The sequence below is a fragment of the Orussus abietinus genome, unplaced genomic scaffold, assembly GCF_000612105.2.
Source record: "Orussus abietinus isolate OABI.00-Male unplaced genomic scaffold, Oabi_2.0 scaffold23, whole genome shotgun sequence".
Classification (NCBI taxonomy): domain Eukaryota; kingdom Metazoa; phylum Arthropoda; class Insecta; order Hymenoptera; family Orussidae; genus Orussus; species Orussus abietinus.
The window spans coordinates 1,032,452-1,045,246 of record NW_019394258.1 but is presented as its reverse complement, the minus strand read 5'-3'; the positions used below and the strand labels follow the sequence as shown (position 1 = coordinate 1,045,246).

At 38.5% G+C, this 12,795-nt stretch overlaps 1 protein-coding gene across 1 annotated transcript in view; it reads left to right on the top strand.

Moving 5' to 3' along the window:
• The window catches only part of LOC105696645 (neuroligin-1), a 63,303-nt gene extending 50,708 nt beyond the window's left edge, over nucleotides 1–12,595 (top strand). Inside the window, exons 8-11 of the mRNA XM_023434521.1 lie at nucleotides 8,096–8,247; nucleotides 8,550–8,665; nucleotides 11,512–11,642; nucleotides 12,029–12,595. Of these exons, the coding sequence (XP_023290289.1) occupies nucleotides 8,096–8,247; nucleotides 8,550–8,665; nucleotides 11,512–11,642; nucleotides 12,029–12,595 (966 nt within the window). The remainder of the gene's footprint in view (nucleotides 1–8,095; nucleotides 8,248–8,549; nucleotides 8,666–11,511; nucleotides 11,643–12,028) is intronic.
• Nucleotides 12,596–12,795: the final 200 nt, after the last annotated feature.

The following is a 12,795-nucleotide window of genomic DNA, read 5'->3' as shown; positions in this document are numbered from 1 at the left end:
TAATTCATCGACGGATCCCCTCGACCGCCCAACCGGAAGTGGCGCCGGACGCCATCCGAAAAGCCCCTTGCTTCTGTATCTTCAAATTGCCGAATCTACGCGCGTACCCTTGGAACCGAACATCCCTGGCGATCCGCTCGAACGTGACGATGCCAAATCAAATATTGATTCCAGATGAGAAATAGTGCCTCTTGGTAATACAATTACCTTCATAACTGGCACCCTCGATACGTCTTCACTCCCTGCCCAATAGGGCTGCCGCGTTATCGCGATCAGCTGATCATCCACACCTCTGCTTTTTAAGAGGACGCTTTTAAATGCGAAAGGCGCCTAGAAGAGTGATCGAAATCGGTCAAAGAAGATGCTTCAAACCGATATACCATAGGAAATGCCTTTACTTCCTACACCATACAGATGATGAAGCCTTGCGATCAGCTGATCGGTTCATCATCGACATAGTTGCTTTTTAAGGGGATGGTTTTAAATGTGAAAAATGTCTAGAAAAGGGGACGATTTTAAATGTGAAAAACGATTAGAAAAGGAGACGGTTTTAAATGTGAAAAACTACTAGAAAAATGATCGACGTAGGTAAACAATATGCTTCAAATCGATATACCATATGAAACGCCTTTACTTCCTACACCACACGGATGATGAAGCCTCGCAATCAGCTGATCGGTTCATCACCGACACAGTTGCTTTTTAAATGCGAAATTCATGACTTCTGGTACTGTAATCGACTACGGAGAAATTCAGTGACAACGTCATATGATTTAAATAAAATTATCATACAATTTTCAATGGCCTCCTGTTTTTAATATCATAATTGGGCCATTTTTGCTTCGATTTGGCGACATTTAGCGGCGGAAGAGGCGAGTTCTGAAGATAAAAAAAATATTCTCTGTTCAAAAAATGGAACTACACCCGGCTTCGACGATTTCACATTTTCGAGGAATTAATATAGAAATTATGGGTACGATTCTATTTTAATTTCCAAGCAACGCCTTCCGTGCGCTCAAAATCGCCATCAATTCACATATAAAAAAGTGCGTAAGCTTTAACTTATTGAAAGCATGTTTCAAACTTGAATTGGTTTCATTGAATTGTGCGAATAAAATCGGGTGAAAGTAGTACAAGGGGAAGGCTTTTACGCCCCCAGAACTCTATCTCGTAAAAAGTTCTGCTAAACTTGTTTCCATCGATTGATTCGCACCCAGTTTTCACAGTTTCACGGAGCTGGCACACTGATGCATCATGAGACTATGTGTCACGGTTTCGATACAGGACGACTGCACAGACATTTCTGTGCCCCTACGCAACCCTCTGCTCCCTTTTTCTTCTCAAATCATCCCAGCACCTTTGTCACGATTCACTTTGCATACCAATGCCCCTCCGACTTTCACGGTGACGCAAAGCTAGGACTCTTGCTGAAACGAAATGAAAACCCACTAAATACCACACCGACCATCACTCTTTAAGCTATTACTTCCCTAAATGCACTTTTCTTACCATTATTTTCAGACATTCTCAGGGTATTGTTTAGATTTTTATCTACAAAACAAGCCCATTCGGAACAAAATCGTCCACCTAGATTGGAAGATAATAGAATTTAAATATTGCTTATTTTGCCACATGTCTCCATATGTAACACGTACATAATGTGACGCTGCGTTACATTTTCAATTTTTACGGTGAAACGACTCTTACCATTTTCTTTCAAAAATTCTGACAATATAAAATAAGGGCATTGAAATTATGTCGTTGCACTTTTTTATATGAAAATTTGAATATTGCTTATTTTGTCGCATTTCTCCATATGTAACACGTACATAACGGGACGCTGCGTTACATTTTAAATTTTTACGGTGAAACGACTCTTACCATTTTCTTTAAAAAATCCTGACAATATAAAATAAGGGCATTGAAATTATGTCGTTGCACTTTTTTATATGAAAATTTGAATATTGCTTATTTTGTCGCATTTCTCCATATGTAACACGTACATAATGGGACGCTGCGTTACATTTTCAATTTTTACGGTGAAACGACTCTTACCATTTTCTTTCAAAAATCCTGACAATATAAAATAAGGGCATTGAAATTATGTCGTTGCACTTTTTTTATATGAAAATGACCACTTATCTAAAATCACTCCCATATAAACACAGGTCAACATTTCATCTTCGATATGAGCACTCGTTAAGCTCGATCGCTTTAGAAATACATTCGGAATCGTTGTCCCCGTGAGACCCTGCAAAATCGCTGGGGTAGTGAACGACCTTAATAAAATTGAGTATCGAGCCTGTAATTAGGTAGTGTATATAATGTATATCGGTAATGTGAACATTTCTAACGAGCAGCGAGGTGCAGCCCAACCTTGTACCTTATTTGATTTGTGATCGGATGAGCCGTCCCTTTTTCGACGAAAATATCATTAAATATTCCATGTTAATAAACACTGAAGATTGATTTATGATACCAGGAATAATTCTATGGATCACTATTTACTGTTATGAAAGAGCCTCGGGCCGACTCGCCGCTTTGATTATATCGAATCGGGTAATTAATAATTCCCGGAAGCCCTTTCATTTCTTGAACCATCATGGTAGATGATAATCCGTCCAATAATTCAATATGGAATACTTAAAATATTTCATCCATGTATAGATCTGACGATGATCATGATAATTTCTGTGAAAGACTACTTTCAAGGTATTAAAAATTAAACGCCAAATTTCTTTAATTCTGGAATTATCAGGTATCGATGTACAAGAAAGGCTTATGTTCCCTGTACAATATCAAGGATAATGAGACGAGGCATTTCATTTGTCAATGCGGAACAGTCTCAAGACAGGCTCATTACTCAGATTACGTGGACCAAGAACGGCACTAAATTCAGAGCGGCTAATTGCATCTGTCGGACCACCTCGAAGAGCGATACATCCTTTAAACAGTAATTAATGTATCTAAATTTAATCACACTCGTTATTTATTAAAGGAGCTTAATTTCCAAAGTCGTCATTAGAAGTTCCTTGAATACTTCTAATGGACCCGGAAAGTATTTGATAAAATCCAATGAGTGTTTTTAAAATTTCACTTTCGGGAAGATATTGTAAAAAAAATGTATTCTTACGTAGAAACCTCATTAACATACAATGATGGTCATGTACGAAAGCGCATTGGTGTTGTTTAAGAGCATGTAATAGTAACACTTGAAAGGCCAGTCGTTCATGAAATTTTTCTCACAACTTGGTGTACCGAATCGTTAGAAACTTTTTTTTATGAACATAGAGGCTATACAACGGCCATGAAATTTCATTTTTATAGCAAATTTAAAAATGTCTGTAAACAAATTTGAAAAAAAGTTTAATTTCATGGGTATTAGGACCTCCTTCGTAGCCTCCGTACTCACATTGTAAAGTTGAAAACGATTCGGTACACCCAGTTCGGGGAAGTTTCATAAACGAGACCTCTTTGATGCCACTTTCAGATCACCTTAAAATTAAATCGGAATATTTTGCACCTTGCATTTTTTTTTCTACAGTGCTCTCGTATAGGGGTACGTTGATTGCGATCCCTAGGGAGAATTATGGTCATTGAAGTCACCAAGCAAAATAAACGGTGATGGGTTGGTGCATCAATGTTTCGAGTTCACGTAGACATACATTGCGATTGTTGGTGGATAAATGTTGTACATACAAACATGAGAGGGCACATACGCACATGTAGCTACGGTTTCAATGCTTGTTGATAATGGTATATCTATAGACGGTGTATTGTTTCAGGCATCAATTGTTATACCTCACCAGTGCGGCAACATTGCTTCCCGATTTTTAGAAATTAATTTCCAAATCACGTATACGTGTACAACATCTTTAGCTCATTAATAACTTAATTGGCCCTTTTCATGAAATCCAGAATATACATGAATGATTTGGACGGAAAATCTATTATATGCATCAAGGTCTAAAAACTCCTCTAAAATTTCTGATATTAAAAAGAAAGAACATAAACGTTCGTTAATCCTTTAAGATCCTTCAACATATTCAACTCAATACATAAATTACATATAATTCTATAACATATTCCAACCGAAGATGTCATATTAGTGCTACAGTGAAAATGAAAATTCATAGAATATTCTATTGGTACAAGAAAGATTAAAGCGTTCTACAATAATTTCATACATTTGTTTTTAACATTAAGCTTTTTGGCAATGAGATTCATTTTGACGTTATTTATATAGGTATTTCATGACGAGTATAATTATTCTTCGGGCCCAAAGTTGGCGGTGACTATATTAAATATATTAAGGTGAAGTGAAACACGTCGAAAAACTTGATCGACATCGATAAAGAAGATTTTTTTAAATACCTACGCTGCCGACCTTCGTTTTTATATTGACAGCTGTGTCGAGTTATATTGGGTATTATACTAAATGGCATACTCCACCTCTCGTTTTCGTACAATAATTATAAATAAATCGCAGAAAAACTCCAGAATCCCCCGGATTTATGGATTCAGAGGCCCTAATTGACTGCAGAGGGACCCCCTGCGCCATCTGTGATTTCCAGGTCAATTAAATTTTCCCTCCGAGACCTCGTATTCCCATCATTTTAGCATAGGAGCGCATAAAACACTTTTTTTGCCTTTATCCCGTTCAAATGCGAGTTTATCGATTACCAGAGTATTCTAAATTGTCGTCAAATTGTCCTGACCCTTTCGTTTCTCATATCAGAGCCTTCGATAATTGCATATGGATCGAAATATGAGAGCTCGACGCCATTTTGGTTCTGGTCTGGGCTGAATTAAAAAATTTTCTCCAAAAATCCTAATTTTGAATATATCAGAACAATTAATAGATGATCACGAGTGTTAAAGTTTTCGGGCAGTTTGGTCCAATACCCTTAAAAAAAAAGGTGTATTCGAATCGACTGATTTGAAGGGGGTTTCACTTCACCTTAATGTAAAGCTTCGTGCAGTCATTAGTATAGTTAACGTTTTTACGCCTTCCTAATTTCACTCAAAATTAAGTTCCCCGGTAAAGTTAAAAATAAAAAAAAAATCCAAATTTTTAACGTGTTAGGACAATTCTTAGATGATCACGAGTCATGTGTCAAAGTTTCGGACAGTTTAGTCCAATACCCTTAAAAAAAAGGTGTATTCGAATCGTCTGATTTGAAGGGGGTTTCACTTCACCTTAATGGGAAATTCCTCCAAGGCTCTCAATTAACCGACGGCACATCCGACTTCCTTGTCACATCGTAGATGTCAGACTTAGAAGACACGGATCATTCGACCGAAATAATGGAATGATTCGAATGAATTGCTCCGTCTCGCTCCGCTTGTCGGTATTTCAGCTTCGACGACCCATCGATCGTAGCCTCGCTTTAAACTCTTTCAGTTTCACCGACGACAAGTCTAGAGACATTCTTTCTCATTCAATCGGTCATTTCTAACGTTCCCGTTCCTGGCGGAGCGACTTTCCCGAAAAGTAACGACATAAATCTAAAAACCGTCCTGAAAGTGAACATCGGGGGCAACAGAACGGAGAACGTTTTATTGAATTCTTTGTACCCTAGAACCATTAACTACATTTCCCCGACCGTAGCTGAACGATTCGTAATTACGAACCCTTTTGTGTCGTCCAATCAATAACATTGCTTTCGTCGATTGAAGCTCGCCAAGCCAATATAAATCGTTATTAATTATCCTACGTGCAACATTCCGTCTCCGCGTGTGGACCTTTTTCATGAAACGGTCAGCAGAAAGTCTACATGAACAATTATATTTTCCTTGATAGAACTTTGTCACCCTAGATTCTTGATTACGATTCGTAATTACGAACCCTTTTGTGTCGTCCAATCAATAGCATTGCTTTCATCGATTCAAGCTCGCCAAGAAAATATAAATCGTTATTAATTATCCCACGTGCAACATTCCGTCCCCGCGTGTGGACCTTTTTCATGAAATGGTTAGCAGAAAGTCTCTATCAAAAATTATATTTTCCTTGATAGGACTTTGTCACCCTAGATTCTTGATTACGATTCGTAATTACGAACCCTTTTGTGTCGTCCAATCAATAGCATTGCTTTCGTCGATTGAAGCTCGCCAAGAAAGTATAAATCGTTATTAATTATCCTACGTGCAACATTCCGTCTCCGCGTGTGGACCTTTTTCATGAAACGGTCAGCAGAAAGTATATATCAAAAATGATATTTTCCTTGATAGGACTTTGTCACCCTAGATTCTTGATTACAATTCGTAATTACGAACCCTTTTGTGTCGTCCAATCAATTGCATTGCTTTTGTCGATTGAAGCTCGCCAAGAAAATATAAATCGTTATTAATTATCCCACGTGCAACATTCCGTCTCCGCGTGTGGACCTTTTTCATGAAACAGTCAGCAGAAAGTATATATCAAAAATGATATTTTCCTTGATAGGACTTTGTCACCCTAGATTCTTGATTTGTAATATACAGACCCTTACCAAAATGGAATACATAATGCATTGAACTACAATAAATAAATCTCTGTCGATGGAAGCAGACGATTCAATAAATTTAAAGGAAAGTCAAGCTTTAGTCGTTGCTGGTTAACTGGTATTTATAGAAATGTTCCTAAATCTGAATTAAATTCCTTTTAACCATAAACATTGATTTAGGTATCTCCAAGTAAAGGGTTTCTGAAATTTATAACAGTTTCCCCTGGTCCTCTAGATCTCGTCCTTACGTTTCAATAGCCTCGCGTATCGTTAATCCTCGATCGATGTTTTCCGTTTGGATAAACGTCACTCTGGAAGAAATAGGGAAATGTCCTGGCAGAAGGAACGAAACAAAAGGCATTTTGAATGCAACGCAAAGGCGCTAGCCGATTTAAAGCATGCATTCGCTTTGGCCCCCAACCCTTCTATACGTGGAAAACAATAAAATAAAGCGAGCGAATTGTCGAGGAACCGGACCGGGGCGAAAAAGAGCAATAAGTTTCAGCTCCAATGGAAATCTCCTTCACTTCTACCCAGAGGTCCGAGAAAAGCGATCGGGAACTCAATCTATCCCAGATTGAGAGAAAACGGAAGTGAACCTTTAGCACTTCTTTTTGGATACATTCGTCATCTGTTCCACACTTCAAAAGGACCGATGGATAGAAGAAAGGACCGATAGAAGACTTCGCTCCAATATTTTCCCTGCCACTTGGCGGCACCAATGTCATATGAAATAATGGTTCTTAAGAAAAATAATAATGTATATATGGTTTATTAACCCTTTTAGTGCCGGAGGCCGATATATCGGCTCGCACCTTGTAGCGCTTTACTATTCGCTTTGCGAGAGATCTGTATCTCAAAATAAATTTATAATACGTTATAAATAGTCTAATTTCATTACGAGAGAATTAAAATAACGATACAACAACACCTATAACAACCTATAACCTACCTATAACAACCTATAACCTATAACAATTACTTGTTTCGGATGAGATAATCCGTCCGGCGCCTACCATGTGCCTTGGAGTTATTTTTTATGTTTCTTGTGCAATATCACTTATTTTGTTAAAAAATATATTGGAAATTCAAAGTATATACTTTGCAATAAACGGTCTATATAAATTTATGATATTAAGATGACTTTTCCTGTGTGCAATTACGTTTTGAAACAGAGAACTCAATTTTTCTTTTTTTTTTTATCACTTATACCTTTGTTAATTATGTAATTTTCAATGAATATAGAAAATTTAGCGTCACCGTTTTATTCTCTATTTTGTCCTTAATACCCTGCTTGTTTAATTATGTAAATATTGCTTTTCGTTTTGTTTTTATGAGCCTTTTTCCAAATCCTAGTAAAATCGTAAAATTCAGCCGGTTATCTTCGCATAAGCACTTCTTTTTCGCCCGACACTAAAAGGGTTAAACATTACTAATCCCCTTGGCAGGAAGGAAAATATTGCGATGAAAATTATTATGACTTATTCCAGTTTAAAAGTCTCAAGGCCCTCGTGAACTCGCCGCAACGTATTGAAATGTATCCCGATTAAATGAATAATATATATTTATGATAAAATTTAGTAGAAATTGTAATATAATGATATTTTCAGAGGCAAGGATGCATTCATGGAGAAGAATTGCCATACTTTTTCGGAGCTCCAATAGTTGGTGGACTTGCTCATTGGTCGAGAAATTACACCAGAGTGGAGACAGGCCTCTCGGAAAGTGTCATCCTGTACCTCACAAACTTCGCTCGAACCGGGTAAGTAATTTAAATATTGAGCGATAATTTATTATTTATATAATTTATATAATTTAATAAGGTGGTTCAACTTTGACGATTGAAACGTCGAAAAATATTTTATTCACCTTTCGATAATATATGTACTCAGTATTAATGGAGAAGAAATCGCAGTTTAACCGTATGCAAGTTTTCTCTCGCGATTTCTCGTATCGGTTTGAAATTATAGAAGCTTACTTTACACATGTATTTATTGAAATATTCAAGGGACACGTTGCATGGGGCTTGTCGAAGCATGAAATAATTCCATTTTGTGGTGTTAGAAATCCAAACGAGGGAACACCGGATCCTGGACCCAGTTCGAGGCCCGAAAGAATGAAACTGAAAAACGTCGACTGGACTGCCTACGAAGCGGTGCACAAAAAATACCTCAGCATAGGTAATTGGATTCTTAAATTATTTCTTAATACACAACTAAAAGGATAGGTGTAAAGGATGCAAGAACAAAAACCTTGGTATGTATCCGCCAACATGCCGGGCTTCTTGTATACTTTGTAAGCCGTTTTTCCAGCTCAAAGCGACTTGTAAATTTGATTTCCTATCTCTTCAAGTAAATGTAATGCTAATTCAAAAGAAAGCGACGGAAGATGTCGGTAAAAGGGACGAAATGATATTTTACGTTCTACATTTTCTCTAGTAAATGCAGAATGCTATCGAATCCTTTACGTGGGGAGAGAGAGAGAAACATGTAAAATGAAATGTAACTTAAAAGGATCCATATTGGCAATTAGAAAAAGTCTTTTTCATTCTAAAGTTAAACGTCTTATGACTCTTTCGTACGTGTGAGATCGTGTATTACGAAAAAGGTGGATTTCAGAAAGTGTAAGCCATCTTTCCTTCGGTTAATTGCTATTTACATTCATCTTTGTTTTAACATTGACACAGTTTGCGTAAATTTTATTTTTACTCGATAAATCCCGGCTCGTCGGTACGTAACACACGTGTATCTCTTAAATGGAACCTTTTGTCAGGCTTGAAATGCAATTAAGAAGCTCATAAGAAAAATCGCCCTCGATAAAGGATATACAAGATATATAATATATTCATCTTTATTTTAATATTGACACAATTTGCGTAAATTTTATTTTTACTCAATAAATCCCGGCTCGTCGATACGTAACCAAAGTGTATCTCTTAAACGGAACCTTTTGTCAGGCTTGAAATCCAATTAAGAAGCTCATAAGAAAAATCGTACCTTGATAAAGGATATACCAGGACACTCGGAATTCACTGTCTCTCTTTATTCCAGGGTCCAGGCCTCGCTGGACCGACCAACGAATTCCTTCGAATCCAATCGATTTGTTCTCCGGGTTCATCATTCTTCTCTTTGAAGTGTATCCTCACATTCCTTCCGGTTTCAGGAAACGTGTCCTACTTCTACTTTCCACTTAGTAGACCGTGGCTTAATGCACCGAAGAATTCTTGTCATCCTAAGCTTCAACTATCACCATAACTATTAAATTCTCCCTGCTAATGGGAAATAATTCCCTCCATACACAATACTCGTTTAGTTAATAATAAACCAATTATCAAAAGAATACGGCATTATCCGGCTCATAGCTGTTCATGGAAGATTAACACTATTTCTACCATAGGTGTCGAAAGACCCCCTTGAAAATTTTAACTTGGAATTATTTTCAAGGTTTAATAACGTTTTCTCACTTAATGTTTTGAGTTTTCGTATAATAATTGTTGAATTTATTTAACGGTATCATTTTCCTCCAGCTCATCGAAACCTTTTGGTCGAAATAGGTATACACAAAGTTATAGTAGAAATAGTGTTGACAAGACATCGGGGTGCATTACCTTCCTCATCAGGAAAGTCACCAAGCAAAATAAATTGTGATGGGTTGGTGCATCAATGTTTCGAGTTCACGTAGACATACATTGCGATTGTTGGTGGATAAATGCTGTACATACAAACATGAGAGGGCACATGCGCACATGTAGCTACGGTTTCAATGCTTGTTGATAATGGTATATCTATAGACGGTGTATTGTTTCGGGCATCAATTGTTATACCTGACCAGTGCGGCAACATTGCTTCCCGATTTTTAGAAATTAATTTCCAAATCACGTATACGTGTACAACATCTTTAGTTCATTAATAACTTAATTGGCCCTTTTCATGAAATCCAGAACATACATGAATGATTTTGTCGGAAAATCTTATTATATGCATCAAGGTCTAAAAACTCCTCTAAAATTTCTGATATTAAAAAGAAAGAACATAAACGTTCGTTAATCCTTTAAGATCCTTCAACGTATACAACTTAATACATAAATTACATATAATTCTATAACATTTTCCAGCCGAAGACGTCATATTAGCTCTACAGAGAAAATGAAAATTCATAGAATATTCTATTGGTACATGAAAGATTAAAGAGTTCTACAATAATGTCATACATTTGTTTTTAACGTTAAGCTTCTTGGCAATGAGATTCATTTTGACGTTATTTATATATGTATTTCATGACGAGTATAATTATTCTTCGGGCCCAAATTTGGCGGTGATTATATTCAATATATTAGGGTGAAGTTAATGGAGGATTAACAAGACATAGGGGTTCATTACCTTCCTCCTCGGGAGAGTGCAGGCGATAAACGAGCCATTTTAGGACTACTTTCAGGAAATGATTGTTCCTACAGTCCCTCCACACCTTTTACAGGCATCATTTCATTATAAATAAAAGCTGACCTCCTTAATCCAAGTTCCGACTTTCGTATCTCCCCCTGTATTCAAGTTTATTCGCTTAAGCCCTTTTCCCCAAGATATCAACCCCCGGGTGGCGTTCGCTCCCGAGGAGATAAACTCGAGAAGCCGAGGCATTTTATTAACGTCTTTCACTTCCTCCTCTCGTAGAAGAAGGAAGAAACGTAAATCCGTTGTCGCGAGTCAAAAACGCGAAGCTTTCCGGGTCCTCCTCGAAAGCTCGAAAGATCTCGGAACGAGAAGATCGCTCGCGAGTTGCGACATTCACCCTGGAGAAGATTTTCTAAACCGGCCGCTTTAAGGCAGGCCAGCCTTAACGAAGCCGATGGAAACTTACCGGGCGATCATAATTAATTCCTCGATTCTGACAAAGGCAACTTCGAAGAGGCATTTCCGGGTGGAGGGCCTCGTCTTATCCCGGGATTCAATGGATCTGCCCGCTTTTCAGTGCCAGTCGGAATACCTTGGGCCACCTTTAACGGAATTCCCGGGCTCGACTTCTGTTTCAGATACAAAGACGAAGCTGAAGAACCACTACAGAGCCCACAAACTTTCCTTCTGGCTGAATCTCGTCCCTGATCTGCACAAACCGGGATCGGATGACGTCCCCAGGTCGCACCACCTCTTAGACGCTGAGCAGGTCAGATTTAGCGGTTGCTTTAATCAAGCCGGATTTTAATAGAAGGGAAAGTCATCAAAGTAATGATTGCCCTGTCTAAAACATCCCTTAGAAATGTAGAACAGACGTAGTCCAAGTGTTTTCAAGATATCTCAGAGGGTTGAATATGACAATTAATCGTACTTAACTATGAATCTGGACATGAATAAGCAGTAACTTGGCATTGTAATATGATTTAAGTGTTTTTTTGTATGGAAACTTTATACGTAGTACAACATTTGGGAATAGAAGGTAGAGTATTTTTTACCCATAAAGGGACCCTCGTTAATAGAGACTCGCCTTCTTAGGACGAAACGTCGGTAATTAACATTGCCTGGCTTAACCCCTGTACGTCTGTTTCAATACAGGTTCCACCCAGATTCATCCAGAGGATACCCACGACGATGAGGCCTACAACATCCGAGCTGACCACGGAAAGGGTCCAAAACGTATCCACAGCCTCTCCCAGTGAACTCACCTACGAAGAGTCGACAGCCCAACCGGAAGATGGATTTGCAGCATATTCAACAGCCCTGAGCGTAACGATCGCGATAGGATGCAGTCTGCTGATCTTGAACGTGCTCTTCTTCGCCGGTGTATATTATCAGCGCGACAAGAATCAACACAACTGCCCTAAGAAGCGCCAAGAGAATGGCCAAATGCCCAACAACATCTGCGGGGAGCTGGAGACGAAGACGGAGCGTCATCACATCCAACACATCCCACCTCCGGAGTTTGCAGATCTGCAGAACAACTCCTGCCACGTCCCGATACCACCTCCACCACCGAAAAACACGAAACCCGGGAAACCTGGTGGACAAAATCTGATTATTAGTCCTAATCAGCTGCAGCAGGAGAGCATGGCCATGGCTGGGGCGGGGACCCTGAAGAAGGGACACAATCATCAACAGATCATGGAGGAACTGAGGGTCTGACTTTAGGAGAACGCTGCGCGATGAGACAACGGGTTGTCCTCGTGCCCTGATGATAAGAACGGACTTTCTTGACGAACTAAATCAACGTTACCCGAAAAGTGATGAATTAGGAGGTGGAATCTATTAGGATCTATCCAGGAACCTTAAATTGATAGTGGACGTTCCGATTTGATTGGAGTGTCGTTATCAACAATGGGCAG